The sequence below is a fragment of the Salvelinus namaycush genome, chromosome 15, assembly GCF_016432855.1.
Source record: "Salvelinus namaycush isolate Seneca chromosome 15, SaNama_1.0, whole genome shotgun sequence".
Lineage (NCBI taxonomy): Eukaryota > Metazoa > Chordata > Actinopteri > Salmoniformes > Salmonidae > Salvelinus > Salvelinus namaycush.
This window is the reverse complement of record NC_052321.1, coordinates 37,202,194-37,222,982: the sequence shown is the minus strand read 5'-3', so window position 1 is coordinate 37,222,982 and position 20,789 is coordinate 37,202,194. Positions and strand designations below refer to the sequence as shown.

General features: G+C 43.1%; 1 protein-coding gene across 1 annotated transcript in view; it reads left to right on the top strand.

Annotated features, from left to right (window-relative positions):
* The window catches only part of rps6ka5 (ribosomal protein S6 kinase, polypeptide 5), a 35,963-nt gene that overhangs the window by 4,458 nt on the left and 10,716 nt on the right, over positions 1-20,789 (top strand). Inside the window, exons 2-11 of the mRNA XM_039009128.1 lie at positions 3,102-3,173; positions 3,335-3,553; positions 3,902-4,017; positions 4,374-4,475; positions 8,144-8,227; positions 8,519-8,622; positions 10,306-10,456; positions 16,421-16,582; positions 19,817-19,948; positions 20,288-20,421. Coding sequence (XP_038865056.1) covers positions 3,102-3,173; positions 3,335-3,553; positions 3,902-4,017; positions 4,374-4,475; positions 8,144-8,227; positions 8,519-8,622; positions 10,306-10,456; positions 16,421-16,582; positions 19,817-19,948; positions 20,288-20,421 — 1,276 coding nt within the window. The remainder of the gene's footprint in view (positions 1-3,101; positions 3,174-3,334; positions 3,554-3,901; positions 4,018-4,373; positions 4,476-8,143; positions 8,228-8,518; positions 8,623-10,305; positions 10,457-16,420; positions 16,583-19,816; positions 19,949-20,287; positions 20,422-20,789) is intronic.

The following is a 20,789-nucleotide window of genomic DNA, read 5'->3' as shown; positions in this document are numbered from 1 at the left end:
AAATTAATGTGAAAATTATATGTACAGTACCAGTCAAGTTTAGACACACCTACTCATTCCAGGGTTTTTCTTTATATTACTACTTTCTACATTGTAGAATAATATTGAAGACGTCAAAACTATGAAGTAACATACATGGAATCATGTAGTAACCAAGAAAGTGTTAAACAAATCCAAATATATTTTAGAGATTCTTCAAAGTAGAATACTTTTTTGGTTACTACATGATTCCATATGTGTTATTTCATAGTTTTGATGTCTTCTATTATTCTACAATGTATAAAATAGTACAAATAAAGAAACTCTGGAATGAGTAGGTGTGTCCTAACTTATGACTGGAACACAATTCTATGTCGGAGATATACGGACAGTTCCTCGGACTTCATGGTATAGTTTCTGCTCTGAAATGCACTGTCAACTGTGTTACCATTATATAGACAGATGGGTTTCTTTCTAAGTCATGTCCAAACAATTGAATTGGCCACAGCCTAGGTGGACTCCAAGTTGAAGTGACATTTCAAGGATGATCAAAGGAATTTGGATTCACCTGAGCTCAGTTTGGAGTGTCATAGCGAAGGGGTGTGAATATTTATGTGAATTAAATGTTTCTGTATTTCATTTTCAATACATTTGCAAAAATGTCTAAAAACACTTTTTTCATTATAGGGTATTGTGTGTAGATGGGCGAGAAAACGAATCAATTTTGTGTTCAGGGTGTAACGCAACAAAATGTGGAATAAGTAAAGGGGTATGAATACTTTCTGAACGCACCGTAGCGCGCTAGTGCTGTTAGTTCGTTGTTCTCACATCACTTGTCATGACGTGCTGGCGCAGCTCTCCTTTCGCTCACTCAGCTGCCTGAAGCGGCCTCTCAGAACACACAGACCCCCTCAGGCCCTCTACCTCCCTCCCTGCCACTCGCTCCGCAGCAGCAACAGCCTGCCTCACTGCCTGGTGGTCAGCAGCAGCCTGCCTCACTGCCTGGTGGTCAGCAGCAGCCTGCCTCACTGTCTGGTGGTCAGCAGCAGCCTGCCTCACTGTCTGGTGGTCAGCAGCAGCCTGCCTCACTGCCTGGTGGTCAGCAGCAGCCTGCCTCACTGCCTGGTGGTCAGCAGCAGCCTGCCTCACTGCCTGGTGGTCAGCAGCAGCCTGCCTCACTGCCTGGTGGTCAGCAGCAGCCTGCCTCACTGCCTGGTGGTCAGCAGCAGCCTGCCTCACTGCCTGGTGGTCAGCAGCAGCCTGCTTCACTGCCTGGTGGTCAGCAGCAGCCTGCTTCACTGCCTGGTGGTCAGCAGCAGCCTGCCTCACTGCCTGGTGGTCAGCAGCAGCCTGCCTCACTGCCTGGTGGTCAGCAGCAGCCTGCCTCACTGCCTGGTGGTCAGCAGCAGCCTGCCTCACTGCCTGGTGGTGGTTCAGTGTTATAATTCCCCCAGGCTACGCGGGAGGCCCGGGTTTGATTACGGGCCAATGTGTAGATCCTTTGGCGTCAGGTAGCCTCGAGGTTAGAGCTTTGGGCCAGTAACCGAAAGGTCGCTGGTGCGAATAATGGAGCTAACAAGGTAACAAAATCTGTCGCTGTGCCCTTGAGCAAGGCACTTAAGGGTACTGTACAGTGGTGGCACTGCAGGTATCTCAGGGGCCGTTGGGATATGAAACAAAATACATTTCCATTACACACTTGTGTGTAACAGGACAAATATAAGCACCCCCCAAAATTATTATTATAAAAAAAATGTATAGATAGAAAAGAGAAATGCCATGGGGGCTGTGGTGCAATTTAAAAGTAGCCCAATTTGTACGGAAAATCACGGACATAGCAACCCTGGGGGCTGTGCTCACTGAAACTTGAAGTGCTGAATTATTCGTTTTTAGAAGCCCACAGCACAGGCATAGAAGTCAGTCGAAGTTACCCAAAAGTGTTTCTAAATCCCCGATGGGAAAAATGAATGGTGGAGAAACGATTGGAACCATTTCCCTGTTTGACCGCTAGGACACCTCCCCTGTGGTGCTCTATGCCATTTTATTTTCTGCATCATCTCGCTGAGTCCACCTTTTTTTAATGTCAATCCCTGGTATGATCGGACCTCTGAGGTGGCCACTTTGATGTGGACAAAACATTCCCAGTTCATAATAATATGAAGAAAAGTTTACCAGATCCTGCACATGATGAGCCTCCAGGCCTACTTACGAAGCAGCTCGATAGCCTTTAGCTTTGAGGCGGGGGTCTGGCTGGAAAGAATACCCAACCCACTCAAAATCTATTAATAAACAGTTAAATGGGACTGGGCCTTGAGTGGATGCCCGGCTGGGCTGTCAGTCATTGGTGTTATGCAGCCTCTTTACCTCCATGTTGTCAGTGGCAGACAGCCTGACATGCATTGCTCTGGGGCTTACAGCCAGCCAGCCAGTCAATCAGTGAGTGTCTACTGAGGTGGTGACAGAGTGCGAGGATGGAATTGATATACACATTGTGCAATGGTGAACTCTCTTTTTGTGTTGCACTTCCGCAGTGAGCGAGAGAGCGAAGACTCTCTGTGTCTCTCTGTCTTGTCTGTGAGACAGCAGGAATGTGTTCGCTACGATCGACACGCACATCTTAAAGGAGCATGCCCGCTCTGCTCTGTGTGCTTACAGACATGTACACAGATGTGTGTTCACGCCAGCATAACACACTCGAGCGTTCCCATGCTACCCGACATCGAACATCGTTTACAGGGCTAGTAGCACACCCTCAAACTCACAGATTACCTTCACTCTTGCTTGCGTACTTGCTATGCACTCTTCTCCTTCTCACGCATGCCATGCATGCACATATGTCAGCCGAGGCTTAGCCTAGATACTCTACCCTTAACGGCTGCTCACTCTGCTTTCAGAGTTGTGTTCACTCCAGTGACACACATTAGGGTAACGCTATTTGGATAACAACATTGAATAATGCAGAAGTCATCAGTTTCGGCATTGAGATACATTTTTAAAAATGTATTTTTTCGATCCAGGCCAATGTTCTAGGCCTGGTGTGTATTGTTAAGCATTCGTGATGCTTTCTTGTTTGTCAGCTAAGGATCTTACCATCTTTGTCTGTCATCTTTGTCTTTCTACAGCCAACCTGACTGGCCACGTAGAGAGGGTGGGCATCGAGAACTTTGAGCTGCTAAAGGTGCTGGGAACTGGAGGTGAGTGACAGGTCTAAAAGCCAATCCAGTGCTGGAAATTTTGTCAGTTTTTGAGAAGGTGCATTCATTTTATCTCGCTCCAGGTGAGCTACACATGTGCTGAATGCTTTTGGCTGCTGAGTAAAAAAAAAAAAACATGTTTTTTTTTTTTTCTCTCTCAGCCTATGGCAAGGTTTTCCTGGTGCGCAAAGTGAGCGGTCACAATGCAGGGCAACTGTACGCCATGAAGGTGTTGAAGAAGGCCACAATAATACAGAAGGCCAAGACAGCAGAGCACACACGCACAGAGAGACAGGTCCTGGAACACATCAGACAGTCACCGTTCCTCGTCACCCTCCACTACGCCTTCCAGACGGACACCAAGCTGCACCTCATACTAGGTCGGGATCGCTCTCCTTCTCTTTCGCTCTCTCTTTCTCTTTCTGTCCCTTTCTCTTCTTCTTACTCTCTCTTCTCGTTCGATCTCTCTCGTTCTGTCTTTTCCAGAAAGTTGTTATTTTACAATGAAGACATTGAGTATGAAGTATATGAAGTACGAATATCAAGTAGCAGAATGCAAGATTGTTACGAAAAGAAATTCTGCGTTTTCAGTGAGACTTTTCACCTGTCTTACAGTGAACTGAACTGACCCGTAGAATTCTGGAAGTATACCGGCAATGTTGAAATGTAATATCACGGAGTTAAGACAACCTGGCTCGTTCATACCCGTTTCATTGTTATTGTGACAGATTATGTGAACGGTGGGGAGCTCTTCACACACCTGGTGCAGAGGGTTCGGTTCAAGGAGCAGGAGGTAGCCTTGTACAGTGGAGAGATAGTGCTGGCACTGGAGCACCTACACCAGGTGAGTGTGGGATGCCTGTAGACCTGAACTTCATTGTTTTGTCATTCCTGAACTTCATTAAGGTACAATAGTTGTAGCCTAATTGCAGCTGCAAATGATGCCGTGTCCTCAATCATTCATCACACTGTGTTATCAGAACTGACATACTTTCAGGTCCGGTTTCCCGGACACGGATTAAGCGTAGTCCTGGACTAAAAAGCTATTTCACTGGAGATTCACCACGCTTTTCAGTCCAGGACTATGCTTAGTTTGTGTCTGGGGAAATCGCCCCTGAAATACTTTCTGGCTGAATTTCTGGCTGCTGATTCTACATCGTTGTCATAGTCGAGCCTTGTAATCGCCTGACTGTTTTCTAGCTGGGGATAGTCTACAGAGACCTGAAGCTGGAGAACATCCTCATGGACTCCAGCGGGCACATAGTGCTCACAGACTTTGGCCTGAGCAAAGAGTTTGACGAGGTATGTATTACAGATGTTTGGAGCAACGGGGGCCTACCCCATACATCCGTGTGAACGTTAAGACACAGAGGAGAGTTGTGCTTGTAGTGTTGTACTTTTAAAATGGTTAGACTACTTACAGTATTAGGGTGCATTCACACTCGCAACGCCATCCCTCTAAGTCAATGGATGAGTAGTCCCGGCAATGTACTGTATTTGACTATACCGGTATTGATGCACGGACCGGTTTGGGTTTTTACGCGGGCTGGGAATCGCCAGGGATCTCACAATACGATATTCTCACGATACTTAGGCGCTGATGCGATGTGTATTGCGATTCCATAGTGCGATTTTTCTTGCGATTCGATGTTCTCAACCTATTGCTTACCCATATCTCTGCTGCAGAGGGACAAGAGGGAGCCATGACAAAACAAGTTCTGATCAGTCATGGAAAGGGAAGTGCCATGGGCGGAGTTGGAAAGTTGGAATTAGAATGTAAATGTACTTTTAATCTGTCTGTCTACATATTTCAAGACATGGTAAATGAGTGTGCAGTGAGATACCCGATGGGTTGGATGATACTTTTCTCATCAATCACCTTGAAAAAAAGATAGGCTTGAACTGGAAATCAACCAACACTCAATCGTTAACACAATGGTAAGGTCAAATGCTTTGTTATCTAAATGTTGAATGTGCGCGGGGGCGACGGAGAGAAACAAAATGGCTGCCGTTTGAGGCCATGTGGCGGAGAGTGATGAGGGTGCTGGAGATGGGGGTGTGAGCAGGTGGGTCTGGGCAGGTGTGACGTCGTTGGTGTTTGTGTGCGTTTCTATGCTGTCGTTTGTATGTGTGTTTTTTTTGTATTGAAAAAAATATGGAAGTGCTGAAAACAAATTTGCTCCCTATTTATAAAGAACATGGAGAACAAACTATGAAGGAAAAATACTGAAGTTTTGGTGCAGGTACAGCCAACTAGCGTGAAGATAATATTGCGATATTGTCAAAATTATACGATATATCGTCAAAAATAATATCCCGATATGCAACTATCGATTTTTATTTTCTTCCTCCCATGACTAGTTTTCAATTGACCTTCTATAACAGTATTTCAATGTTTTGCTTTGTTAAGTGTGATACGCAACTATGGCGCGTGTAATGTCCATTTTTATAGTTTACTCCGTTTGTTACTTGGTAGTCCTCTCTCTCCCTCTCCTCCCTCTTACCACACCAAGCCCTGCCTGCCCTCTGTCACTCCAAAGAGATCAGTTGTTGTTGCTCGACCATGGAGTCACGAGCACTTCGCTTCTCCTTCACTCTGCCGTCTGCATGGTCAGACGCAACAAGATGTTGGTGACAGCAATGCTGCTTTAAAACCGTGCTTGAATTAATTACACTATTAGTTTGTGTATCTGACTGTCTGCAAGCAGCTAGTGTTTCTTAGCAAGTTTTGGCTAAAATCAATAATGTTCTCCACGAATGCTAATCACTAGTTAGCTAGCTAAATGTAATCAGTCAGACCAAACGTAGCTACACTGTAGCTAATATACAGCCTGATACCAGTTCTGGTGTAGGCCTAGATCACTATGTTGCTTGTGCAATGGTATCTTCTAAATCGGAGAGGAATAAGCGAAGCATGGAATATGTTAGCTAGCTAGCTACATAAAGTAAGAGAATACACATTTAATGTAACACCGTATATGGTCCCCTAGGAAACACTGACCAACACTTTGGATCCTACCCTGTCGCAATAATTCCTCTCTGGCTTATTTATTTGTTGTCATGTCAAACAACGATGTATTCAACATGCTGCCCACTGTTCGAGACTATCTGACTTGAGCCCGTTTGAATTACATAATGAGCCTGTTTATAACTGCGTAATCAGCTTATTAGTAGTAATAACTTGTTATCGGTTAGGATGTTGGCGCTTGTGTGTGTTTATTGCATTGACAAGGGGAAGGAAGTACAGAACCTTTGTCTGTCCAGACATCTTGCTTTTCTGTATATTAATATTTTTAAGGAAGTAGGTAAAAGGCAACAGTCAAGTCTCAGTTCCTGACAAGCTAGGCTAGTCTCTGTGGAAATAGGGTAAGGAGATGTGGAACTCACCATCAAGGTGAGGACAACAGTTAAAGAGAGACTGAACCGCTGAGAGGGGGCCCATAGGGGCCCTCCTAACAACACTCTAACTGTAGCCTTATCTCTCTCTCACACACACACACACACACACACACATCCCCGCCCACAAAGGTTTTGGGCTCAATCTGGGCCACGACAATACCATGAGGAGCAGACTCGATTCCTCCCCAGTAACAGAGAATGACTGTTTATCTTAGACATACAAGGAGAAGACTCCACCTAGTCGGAAGATTGAAATATGTGCTTGTGTGTCTTGTATGTTGTGCAGCTGCGACATCTTGTTGGGTGTAATAAATCTAGTTTGAGCTTCCTTTTGGGGTCCGTCTGGATTTGTACCAGAACTTAGAACCTAACACCACTTTTTTTTCTCTCCAACTATTGAATTACAATAATCATTCTATCATTCTACTGCTTTCAACAGTTCACCAATAAACTACTTTAGACCTAGATGTTGTTGCCCATATCTTATCATGCAGCCCTACGTGACACAGTGTGGAAATGTTAAAAGTGCAGGAAATGCAGATGTTGAAGAATTGTTTTGGGTTGGATTGAACAGTATAAAACAATCCGAATGGAGAAAGCCCATAAACATCACTTATATTTTCTACTTTGCCACCCTAGGGTGTTTTTACTATATATATACAAAAAAAAAAGTAATACCGTAAAAAATATATTGTGATATGAAACTTTGGCCATATCGACCGGCCCTACGGAGGAGCAAGCGTTGTGTGTGTTTTGAGGCCGTGTTTGGAGTGAGTTGTTTCACGCAATTTAAGCTCATGCAACCTGACACGCCTACCTTCCAACACGCCTTCCCCATTTGCGTACTTTGAGTTGTCTCCGCCATTGTGCACTGCGTTGCTCCGTGTGAATGCACCCTTGGTGAAAAGTGACTCGATGCCAGGCCCCTTGACAGACATGTCTTCTCTCTTCTACTTCCATAAATACTCATATGGATGAGTATTTATGCTAGCACAGACACCAGACCACCCAGCATCGGCATGTATCTGCATGTTTATGTCTGGATGTTTTGAGGCAGTGGTTCTGATTTGTGTCCAGCCCACTTGAGAAGATGTTTTGCAGCCGGTTGTTATGCAGTGCGTGTCCCAAATGGCACCCTGTTCCCTATATAGTGCACTACTTTTGGTCAGGGCCCATTGGGCTCTTGTCAAAAGTAATGCACCATATAGGGAATATGGTGCCATTTTGGACGCAGCAATTCTGTATGATCGTTTTTGGCAGTCTATACACATTCTGTGTGATGGTTATGTAGTGTAAATATGTGATGGTTATGTAGTGTAAATAACCTCTGTATGAGCATCGTTATAAGAGCATAGTTAGATGTCCCATTCTGTGGTGCTTGGTAGGTTTCTCTTCACAACAGTGACTTATTTTCTACCTGAACTGATCAAATGTGTCCTAGTTCCAAGCTTCCTTCCTGTCAATCCTAGTGTGTCTGTAAAATGGCAGTGATCAGAGAACAAGCGATAGAGGGGAAACGCCTCATCTTGCTATGTTATTTCAATGTTTCGACTGTGTGTGTTGTTCCCCAGTTGGAGAGGGCTTACTCTGTCTGTGGCACCATTGAGTACATGGCCCCAGAGATCGCAGAGGGAGGAGAGGCTGGACATGACATGGTAATTTATCATTTAGAACGTGTTCTACTACCTGTTCTACTGTTCCTGACCCAAATGGACATGGTACACAGGTAATCATAGGTCTAGCTCACTAATAACTGGGTGTAGTCTGCTGCACACCTGTGTCTGGTGTGGTTCCAAGCTGCCTATGTTGAATCATTTGCAGAACGCGTCAGCAGTGTAGGCAGCCTGGAACGCCACCGTTGTCACATGGTATGTATATCATGAGGTTGTATATAATCTTAATAATACAAACTTTATTCATCCATGGACTATCTACCCGTGTTCCAGGCAGTAGACTGGTGGAGCCTTGGGGTATTGATGTATGAACTTATGACAGGCGGATCACCATTCACCGTCGATGGAGACGAGAACTCTCACACAGATATCGCCAAGTAAGCATTCCCCTAGATCTATCTCCTAACACAGTGGTCACCAACCGAGTCGATTGGTCGATCTCCAAGGCACTCCTTGTCGATCACCAAACATTTCTGTGAACGCTGTTGGTGGTAGGCGCACTTGATTCCGCAGCCCTGGCGCCGGGAAGGCAAACTGTTTCCATTTTGAACCAATTCATGTGTCTGAGGGTAGAATTCTGCTTACCCGGAAGGCCCAGAGAACAAATCAAATTATTATTTGACCATGCTGGTCATTTATGAACATTTGAACATCTTGGCCATGTTCTGTTATAATCTCCACCCGGCACAGCCAGAAGAGGACTGGCAAGCCTCATAGCATGGTTCCTCTCTAGGTTTCTTCCTAGGTTTTGGCCTTTCTAGGGAGTTTTGATTTGAAATCAAGTGCACCTATAGGCCTACCGCTGGCCAATCAGATAGCTCAGATCACCAGTTCTGCAGTTTCCTAGAGCCATAGACTGTAAAAAGAAGCCTCGAGCGCACAGCAAAGTTGATATTGTGATTATTTAAAAACGTTTTAAACAATGACTAAAGCGACTCAATGAATACAGCAAAGAGTTGCTGTTTTTATGACAAAGTGAATGTTTAAATTGTTACACAGCACTGTCAACACTTTGTTTAACACGTTTATAAGCCATAAAATGTGTGTTCTCCCTACTTTCACTCACGCTACAACCACCACTGCAGCAGCAATGAATGAGTATAGCAAAGTGTTTAGATAAGCTTGCGTTTTCATTATTAGTTGCTTCTCTTTTTTAATATTGAGGTATTTTTCACTTTCTCTGGTCATAGGAGTAACAACATTAATTGGTGCACGAGGCAGAAAAAATGCAGTGTGACTTAAGATTCACCATCCCCTTTTCTCAGTGGAGGGATGGTAAGTCCGGTGAGAGGCAGCCGAAATGCAGTATTACTATATTGGGCCTATTGCGTAAACCTCGTTGCTACAGAACTGTTTTTAATAGGTTAATGTTGCATAGGCTTATGTTTTTTTTAAGTCATGTTAAAAAAAATCTTATCGGTAGATCTCAGCTTGCATTTTGACTCGGTGATCTTAACTCAGAAAAGGTTGGTGACCACTGTCATATCTCCTAACCCCAGGAAGAGTAGCTGCTGCATTATCTACTGGGGATCCTAATCAACTCAACTACACATCCATTTGATTTCCTGGTTCTCTGGAAAACAAAAATATGTTTCACTTGTCCTTTTTACTCAGTAATAAGTAGTTGGTACCCAGCCAGTCTGTGTGTCTGTGTCTAATCAAGTTGGGCTGATCAAGGGAAAAAATAAATGAATTTATTCTTCTATATCTGGCCTCTCATTGTATAACTTTCTGGATTGTTGTTTTCCAAATCACTTTGAAAATGTGTTGTCATTTATGTTTTCATGTGTTATTCTCTGGGATCAAATACACTTCTTGATACTGTATGTCAGTCAGGGGTATTCAAATCTGATCCTGGAGGCCCAGAGTACTGCTGGTTTTCTGTTCTACCTGGTGTCTCCGGTCTAAATCAGTCCCTGATTACAGGGGGGAAATTAAAAATCAGCAGTGGAACTGGCTTCAAGGTCCAGAGTTGAATTTGTCTGATGTACAGTATGTATTATATTTTTTTACTAATAAAATCAAAATCCTATCCAACCCTGACCTCTGTCACCTGTCAGGAGGATCTCAAAGAAGGACCCTCCGTTCCCTAAAGACATGGGCCCTCTGGCCAAAGACCTCATCCAGGGCCTCCTCATCAAAGACCCAAAGAAGAGACTGGGCTCTGGGCCTGAAGGAGCAGAAAACGTTAAGAAACATCCATTCTACCAGGTAGGAGAGAGAGGCAGCCCCTTGACTTCGTACCAGAGCTATTTCCATAGGCTGGCCGGAGATGCTGTATAGCCAACTCTTATGGTCGTTGTCATTACTAATGACAAAAGTAGTTAGCTATACAGCACAAACAGATCTGAGACCAGGTTAGCATCTCCTCGCTAACATATTGAGAACATCTTATCCATCTTAGGTCTTTTGTTTATTTTCTGTGGCATTTAGACAAATTGGAACGCCGTAGGTTCATTTGTAGGGTAAGTGTATTGGTAGGCCTATATGCCGTACAGTACCTTCAGAAAGTTTTCCACATTTTGTTGTTACAAAGTGGGATTAAAATTGATTTAATTGTCATTTTTTTGTCAAAGATCTACACAAAATTATCTAATGTAGGGGGGGGGGGAAATTATACAGTACCAGTCAAAAGTTTGGACACCTACTCATTCCAGGGTTTTTCTTTATTTTTTCTATTTTCAACTTTGTAGAATAATAGTCAAGACATCAAAACTACTATATAGAATCATGTAGTAACCAAAAAAGTGTTAAAAGTAGCCACACTTTGCCTTGATGACCACTTTGCACACTCTTGGCATTCTCTCAACCAGTTTCACCTGGAATGCTTTTCCAACAGTCTTGAAGGAGTTCCCACATATGCTGAGCACTTGTTGGCTGCTTTTCCTTCACTCTGCGGTCCAACTCATCCCAAACCATCTCAATTGGGTTGAGGTCAGGTGATATTGGAGGCCAGGTAATCTCATGCGAAACTCCATCACTCTCCTCCTTGGTCAAATAGCCCTTACACAGCCTGGGTGTGTGTTTTGGGTCATTATCCTGTTGAAAAATAAATGATAGTCCCGCTAAGTGCAAACCAGATGGGATGGGGTATCGCTGCAGAATGCTGTGGTAGCCATGCTGGCTTAAGTGTGCCTTGAATTTTACATAAATCACAGACCGTGTCACCAGCAATTCTCAAATATATGGTGATTTGTTTAACACTTTATTTGGTTACTACATGATTCCATGTGTATTATTTCATAGTTTTGCTGTCAGTATTATTTACTACAATGTAGTAAAAATAAAGGAAAAACCTTTTGAATGAGTCGGTATGTTAACTTTTGACTGGTACTGTGTGTATATATACAGTGCATTCGGAAAGTATTCAGACCCCTTGACTATTATGTGTAGATTGAGGAAAAAACAATTTAATGCATTTTAGAGTAATAAGGCTGTAACGTAACAAAATGTTGAAAAGTCAAGGGGTCTGAATACTTTCCGAAGGAACTGTATATACTTACCGAAGACGCTGTATATACAGTGCTTTTGAAAAGTATTCAGACTCCTTGACTCTTTGGCAGCAATTACAGCCTTGAGTCTTCTTGGGTATGACGCTACAAGCTTGTCACACCTGTATTTGGGAAGTTTCTCCCGTTCTTCTCTGCAGATCCTCTAAAGCTCTGTCAGGCTGGATGGGGAGAGTCGCTGCACAGCTATTTTCTGGTCTCTCCAGAGATGTTGGGTTCAAGTCCGGGCTCTGGCTGTGCCACTCAAGGACATTCAGAGACTTGTCCCCAAGCCACTCCTGCGTTGTGTTGGCTGTGTGCTTAGGGTCATTGTCCTGTTGGAAGGTGAACCATCGCCCCAGTCCGAGGTCCTGAGCGCTCTGGAGCAGGTTTTCATCAAGGATCTCTCTGTACTTTGCTCCGTTCATCTTTGCCTTGATCCTGACTAGTCTCTCATTCCCTGCTGCTGAAAAACAACCCCACAGCATGATGCTGTCACCACCATGCTTCACCGTAGGGATGGTGCCAGGTTTCCTCCAGATGTGACACCTGGCATTCAATCTTGGTTTCATCAGACCGGAGAATCTTGTTTGTCATGGTCAGAGTCCTTTAGGTGCCTTTTTGAAAACTCCAAGCGGGCTGTCATGTGCCTTTTACTGAGTAGTGGCTTCTGTCTAGCCACTCTACCATAAAGGCCTGATTGGTCGAGCGCTGCTGAGATGTTTGTCCGTCTGGAAGGTTCTCCCATCTCCACAGAGGAACTTTGAGCTCTGTCAGATTGACCATCAGGTTCTTGGTCACCTCTCTGACCAAGGCTCTTCTCCCCCGTTTGCTCAGTTTGGCCAGGGTGTTCAGCTCTTGGAAGAGTCTTGGTGTTTCCAAACAGGCCATTGAGGCCATTGTGTTCTTGGGGACCTTAAATGCTGCAGAAATGTTTTGGTACCCTTCCCCAGATCTGTGCATCGACACAATCCTGTGTCGGAGCTCTACGGACGATTCCTTTGCCCTTATGGCTTTGTTTTTGATCTGACATGCACTGTCAACTGTGGGACCTTTATATAGACAGGTATGTGCCTTTCCAAATCATGTCCAATCAATTGAATTTACCACAGGTGGACTCCAATGAAGATGTATAAACATCTCAAGGATGATAAATGGAAACAGGACGCAAGTGAGCTCAATTTCGAGTCTCATAGCAAAGGGTCTGAATACTTATGTAAATAATGTATTTCTGTTTATTTTTAATAAACTTGCAAACATTTCAAAATACCTGTTTTCGTTTTGTCATTATGGGGCATTGTGTGTCGATTACTGAGGATTTACGATAAATAAAAAAAAAAAATCTATTTTAGAATAAGGCTGTAACGTAACAATGTGGAATAAGTCAATTGGTCTGAATACTTTTCAAAGGCACTGTATTTAACTCTAATATACAAAACATTAGGAACACCTATTTCCATGACAGACTGACCAGGTGAATCCAGGTGAAAGCTATGATCCCTTATTGATGTCACCAGTTAAATCCACTTCAATCAGTGTAGATAAAGGGCAGGAGACGGGTTCAATAATTATTTTTAAGCCTGGAGACAATTGAGATGTGGATTTGTGTATATGTGCCATTCCGAGAGGGAATGGGCAAGACAAAAGATTCAAGTGCCTTTGAACAGGGTATGTTAATAACTGCAGCGCTGCTGGGTTTTGTCACACTCAGCAGTTTCCCGTGTGCATCAGAAATGGTCCACCACCCAAAGGACAACCAGGCAACAGCAGGCCAGTGGTCGAAAACGGGTCATTGATGAAAGAAGACAAAGGAGGCTGGCATGAATTGTGCGGAGCAACAGACGGGCTACAGTTAGTCAACTGACAGTCCAGTACAACATTGGTGCCCAAAGACCAATAAAAGAATGCACAACTCGTCCTACCTTGACACGGATGGGGTATGGCAGCCGACGACCTCAGAGTTCAACTTCTTTCAGCAAAAAAACAAGAAACTGCGGTTGAAGTGGGCTAAGGAACTAAAACACTGGACACTGGAGAATTGGAAAAACATTGCCTGGTCTGCTGAATCCCGGCTCCTGCTTTTCCACGCTGATGGGAGGACTAGGGTATGGAGAACCACATGAGGACAAGCATCCACATGGCGGGGTGTCAACATTGCAGGCTGGTGGTGTGGGGTGTATTTTCATGGCAGACATTGGGCCCCTTGATAAAAGTGGAGCAACCTTTTGAATGCTACAGAATATCTGAACATCATTGCCACTCAGGTGCATCCTTTCATGGCAGCATTGTATCCATCAGCAGGATAATAGAGACCCACAGTGGAGATGTTATAATACCCATAAAACCTAGCGGTCAAACAGGGAAATTATTCTAATTGTTTTTCTACCAGTCATTTTTCCCGTAGGTGATTTTAAAAACACTCCAAATAAGTGTTGTGTTTCCTGTAGGCTTACCCTGGCGTGACGGTTTGATAACTATGTCAATCTCTCTGACAAGGTGAGTTTCATCAATATATTCGGCTCTATTTACTCTCAGATTCTATAATGCTAAATACCATACCAAATACCACCAAAACTACCAGTGCCTGCAAGCTCCTGGATGTCATATCTAGAACTTGCACAAGACATTTCACAGAATTCTCAATTTTAAAGAAATTTTGCTAATTTATTCATTACTACATTTAGTTAACATGAAATAGTTCATCCAGAGATTCTTACCTTTGCCTTGATTCGGCAGTCTCGTCCAGATCATCATGCCATTTGAAGTTTTTTTTAGTTCACCTTAGCAGCTAATTAGCATATCATTTTTGGAGGGTAAATACAGGCGAATATATTGATAAAAGTCACCTTGTCCAAGAGAGATTTACACGGTTATCAAAACGTCACGTCAGGGTAAGCCTACACAATACACAGCCCTTATTTTAAGTGTTTCTAAAATCCCCTACGGGGAAAAATGAAAATTAACAACAATTGAAGCCATTTCACTGTTTGACCACTAGGTTTTACTGGTATTATGACTAATTCTGTAGTACTCTATGACCCATGACACAAGGCTAGGATTGTCCAGGAATGGTTCCATGAACATGACAGAGAATTCAGCTAACTGCAGTGGCCTGCCCAGTTACCAGATCTCAATCCAATTTAGCATCTGTTGGATGAGATGGAACGAGGTATTCGGAGTACAGATCTACTACCAGCCAACTTGACACAACTGTTAGAACCGTTGGAGTCGACATGGGCCAGCATCCCTGTGGAACGCTTTCGACACCTTGTCGAGTTCATGCCCGAGGAAATTGATATGGTTCTGAGGGCAAAAAGGGGTGCAACTCAATATTAGGATTGTGTTCCTAATGTTTTATACACTCAGAGTATCTTGATTAGATAAGTATTCAACCCCCTGAGACAGTACTAGAATCACCTTTGGTAGTGATTACAACTGTGAGTCTTTCTGGGTAAGTCTCTAAGAGCTTTCCACACCCAGATAGTGCAACATTTGCCCATTTATTCTTTTCAAAATTCTTCAAGCAATCAAATTGGTTGTTGATCATTGCTAGACAACCGTTTTCAGGTCTTTCCATCGATTTTTGGCCACTCAGGAACATTCACTATCTTCTTGGTAAGCAACTCGAGTTTTGATTTGGCCTTGTGTTTTAGGTTATTGTCCTGCTGAAAGGTGAATTCATCTGTCTGGTGGAAAGCAGACTGAACCAGGTTTTCCTCTAGGATTTTGCCTGTGCTTAGCTCCATTCCGTTTCTCTTTTTTATCCTGAAAAACTCTCCAGTCCTTAACGATTACAAGCATACCCATAACACCACTATGCTTGAAAATATGGAGAGTGTTACTGTGTATTGGATTTGCCCCAAACATAACACTTTGTATTCAGTACATGAATGGTTTTGCCACATTTTTTACACTTACTTTAGTGCCTTGTTGCAAACAGGATGCATGTTTTGGAATATTTGTATTCTGTACAGGCTTCCTTATTTTCACTGTGAATTAGGTTAATATTGTGTAGTAACTACAAGGTTGTTCATCCATACTCAGTTTTCTCCTATTTCAGCCATTAAACTCAAACTGTTTTTTAAAGTCACCATTGGCCTCATGGTGAAATCCCTGAGCGGTTTCTTCTCCGACAGCTGAGTCTGGAAGGACCCCTGTATCTTTGTAGTGACTGGGTGTATTGATACACCATCCGAAGTGTAATTAATAACTTCACCATGCTCAAAGGGATATTCACTGTCTACCAATGGGTGCCCTTCTTTGCGAGGCACTGGAAAACCTCCCTGGTCTTTGTGGTTGAATCTGTGTTTGAAATTCACTGCTCGAATGAGGGACGTTACAGGTAATTGTATGTGTGGGGTACAGAGATGAGGTAGTCATTCAAAACTCATGTCAAACACCGTTATTCAAGTTATGTGACTTGTTAAGCACATTTTTGCCATAACAAAGGGGTTGAATATTTGACTCAAGACATTTCAGCTTTTAATTTTCAATTTATTTATTTAAAAAATGACATTCCACTTTAACATTATGGGGTATAATGTGTAGGCCAGTGCCCCAAAAAACTAAATGATGAATACTTTCTGAAGACACTTTATATTTGCCTTTTTGTTGATAAAATGGTCTTCAAGTAGAAATGGTTGCTGACTAAAGCTTTTTGTTGTGCTTCATCTCCTCAATATTTTAGAAGATTAACTGGGAGGACTTAGCAGCTAAGAGGGTGCCCGCCCCGTTCAAGCCGGTGATCAGGGATGAGCTAGATGTCAGCAACTTTGCGGAGGAGTTCACTGAAATGGACCCCACCTACTCCCCTGCAGCTCTGCCTCAGAACTGTGACCGCATCTTTCAGGTGTGTCTCTGTGCGTGCGTGTGTGTTTCTGTGTGTCTCTGTGCGAGCGTGTGTGCGATGGACCCCACCTATTCCCCTGCAGCTCTGCCTCAGAACTGTGACCTTATTTCTCTGGTTGGTCAGAGGGTTTTGACAATGCATCTTTCAGATTGGGTGGGAAGTGGTTGATTATGCTTTTTAATACAGTCGGTCCGTGTTAAAATTCTTTGCCCAAAATTGTCAAATTATGTATAATTTAGTTAAACTTCAACATTATTTTGTTTACATTTCAATGTAAACTCTTGACGTGTGGTAGATGATGACGCTGTTTCTATGTACAGTACGAGTCAACAGTTTGAACACACCTACTCATTCCAGGGTTTTTCTTTATTTTTACTATTTCCACATTGTGAAAGAATAAGGAAGACATCAAAACTATGAAATAACACATATGGAATCATGTAGTAACCATAAAAGTGTTCGACAAATCAAGATATATTTTATGTTTGAGATTTTTCAAAGTAGCCACCCTTTGCCTTGATGACAGCTTTGCACACTCTTGGCATTCTCTCAACCAGCTTCATGAGGTAGTCAACAGGAATGCATTTCAATTAACAGGTGTGTCTTGTTAAAAGTCATTTTGTGGAATTTCTTTCCTTCTTAATGCGTTTGAGCTAATCAGTTGTGTTGTGACAAGGTAGGGGTGTATACAGAAGATAGCCCTATTTGGTAAAAGACCAAGTCCATATTATGGCAATAACAGCTCAAATAAGCAAAGAGAAACGACAGTCAATCATTACTTTGACTGACCTTCAGTTGTCTTAATCTGGAAAATGTCAAGACCTTTGAAAGTTTCTTAAAGTGCAGTCACAAAAACCATCAAGCGCTATGATGAAACTGGCACATGAGGAAAACGCAGAGGATAAGTTCATTAGAGTTACCAGCTTCAGAAATTGCGGCCCAAATAAATGCTTCCAAGTTCAAGTAACAGACACATCTCAACATCAACTGATCAGAGGAGACTGTGTGAATCAGGCTTTCATGGTCGAATTGCTGCAAAGAAACCACTACTAAAGGACACCAATAATAAGAAGAGACTTGCTTGGGCCAAGAAACACAAGCAATGGACATTAGATCGGTAGAAATCTGTCCTTTGGTCAGATGAGTCCAAATTTGAGATTTTTGGTTCCAACCGCCATGTCTTTGTGAGGTGCAGAGTAGGTGAACAGATGATCTCTACATGTGTGGTTACAACCATGAAGCATGGAGGAGGAGGTGTGACGGTGCTTTGTTGGTGACACTGTCAGTGATTTATTTAGAATTCAAGGCACACTTAACCAGCATGGCTTCCGCAGCGATACGCCATCCCTTCTGAGTTGCGCTTAGTGGGACTATCATTTGTGTTTCAACAGGACAATGACCCTCCACACCTCCAGGCTGTGTAAGGGCTATTTCATCAAGAAGGAGAGTGATGGATCAGGTGACCTGGCCTCCACAATCACCTGACCTCAACCCAATTGAGATGGTTTGGGATGAGTTGGACCGCAGAGTGAAGGAAAAGCAGCCAACAAGTGCTCAGCATATGTGGGAACTCCTTCAAGACTGTTGGAAAAGCATTCCAGGTGAAGCTGGTTGAGAGAATACCAAGATTGTGCAAAGTGGTCATCAAGACAAAGGGTGGCTACTTTGACGAATATAAATATATTTTGATTTGTTTAACACTTTTTTTGTTTAGTACATGATTCCATATGTGTTATTTTATACTGTTGATGTATTCACTATTATTCAACAATGAAGAAAATAGTAAAAAATAAAAACCCTTGAATGAGTAGGCGTGTCCATACTTTTGACTGGTAGTGTATGTATTTGACTCCTTAGCTATTGACGTTGTTTAGAAACTCCTCAATAGCTTGCTTTAAAGTCAGTGCCTGCCCATCTGTGTACATTGGTATTCAAATTGACTAAAGGGCTTTTCATTCAAGGCGTATAATTATAGCCATATGCAGTTCTGATGGACCTAACAGATGTGAATGACTATTTATGCTATAGTTTTGAACCATAATGTGTCCCAGTGCCCCTATTCATAAAGCATCTCAGAGCATGAGTGCAGATCGAGGATCCATTTTTGCCTTTTTAGATCATAATTATATGGACGGAGGGACCTGATCCTAGATCTGCACTCCTACACTGAGACACTTTATGAATACAGCTGTATGCCAGCTTTTGGTTGAGTGTCTGATTTGATGTAGACTATTGAGCAAAATCTCAGCTGTGATTGCCATGCCTTCTGGCTCCTTGAGCCTGGCTGATCAATAGGCCCATTATAAGGGCTTCTCTCTTTTTCTCTGCTGGAATAAAAGGTTACGGTTCCAGAGAATCACCATGTGTGCCTCAATTACGCCTTAAACCTATGATTGCCAACTTCATCTTGGCTTGTTTTATTTCATGCACGCAGCCCGAATTTCACATATACTAGAATTTGTAGGCTAGTCTTTATAATTTGAAGCCAGCCCCGAGCAATTGCGTTAGAGAGAACTGCTGCTATCACAACTTTTAACTCTGGGGTCTGCTCTCCCGCCTCGCCTCACAAAACAAAATTAAATTGCATTAGAGCCCCGACGAGATGTAATTTCACAGCAGCGCAATCAGATATTGATGCCTGGCAATTAGGGTATTCTCATGCATCCATCCCCATTCATCTATCCATCCGTCCATCCATAGCTCTTACTCTGCATGCATTCCACGCAGCTGTGTGTGCGCTAGCTAGCTAGCTCTGGGCCCAACATAGCTGGAACCAGGCAGCACATCCCAATCCTGTCATAGATGACAGTTCTAACAATGAGCACAGGTGGACCACCAATGAATGGCAGCCATTGTCATGCTCACGCCACAGTTGTTACAGGATTGACAGGTTATAATGTAGTTATTGAGTGAAATAAACGCTGCATGCCTTTTCAGTAAAATGAAGAAAACAAAGTTTTGAAATTCAGAGTTGAACACAATCTAGTCTACTTTGGTGTCGATGGCCTTATACATCCAATATTGTTGCTGCAACGATGCTGAAAAGGACGTCTCAGGTAAGCTCTATAATGTGAAGGGTATACCATTCTCTTTCCTGTGCTTCATATGGCCAGGTACATTATATTAAACCCCCTCTTGTTATGTGTGTCCTTTTGTACTTGTTCATGGCCACCTCTCGCTTCACATTTATGCTTCATGTGATACCCCCTCTCTCTGTCTCTGTCCTGGTTACAGGGCTACTCGTTCATGGCCCCCTCCATCCTGTTCAAGTGGAACGCTGTAATGGACGACACACTACAGCTGTGTGGAGGATCAGGGTCACAGAGGCCGGGGTCTGCTGCCGTGGCCCGGAGCGCCATGATGAAGGTACACCCCTGTGTGTGTGTGTGTGTGTGTAGTATAGTTAGATGGATAGGGTTGTATTTATTCCCTCCACCTAAACACACTTAGCTTAATAGCTTAGCTGCAGCCAATAAGAAAGAGGAGTTTTCTCACTAGCGCAACGCTTACTTTCACGTATGAGGTTTTTGCATTCGTCTTTTCCGGTTTCAGTCCTTCCAGGAGTGAATCATTTAGCTACTGTATTTTTTGATTCTATTTTCAGTTTCACCTTTGGCTCAGGTGTGGTGTTGACTAATTAGCGACTGATAATGGTGTTATGAAAACAGCGTTCTTTGTGATTTGGTAAGACAGTCTTCTCTTTAGGACTCTCCGTTCTATATGAACTATGAGATGAACCTGAAGGACAATGCTCTGGGCGAGGGCAGCTTCTCCATCTGTAGGCAGTGCACCCACAAGAAGACTGGCCAGAAGTACGCTGTGAAAATCGTCAGCAAGAGGTACTGTACCATAGGCTAGCCTGGTCCCAGATCTGTTTGTGCTGTATGGCCAGCTCATACACTATTGTGATTGTCATGCCAAACTGTACCAGGATCAGACCGGCCCTGCCCGGAGCTCACTGATGTGTGTTTATTGGGAGTTGGCTAGCTAACTAAGACGTTGTAGTATTATTAAAAAAATTTAAAGAAGAAGAGAAAAGTAGAACCCCATTGTTCAAATATTACATCCAACTTTAGTTTAACAACTAGCGACCTAATCATGAGATTTTTGCCTCTTAGGGAGGCTAAAAGAGGCATAGTTGCGCCATAATCCAAGAGGAAGTTGTCACTTTACTGGAAACTTGAGGACATTACTTTTTGCTATAATA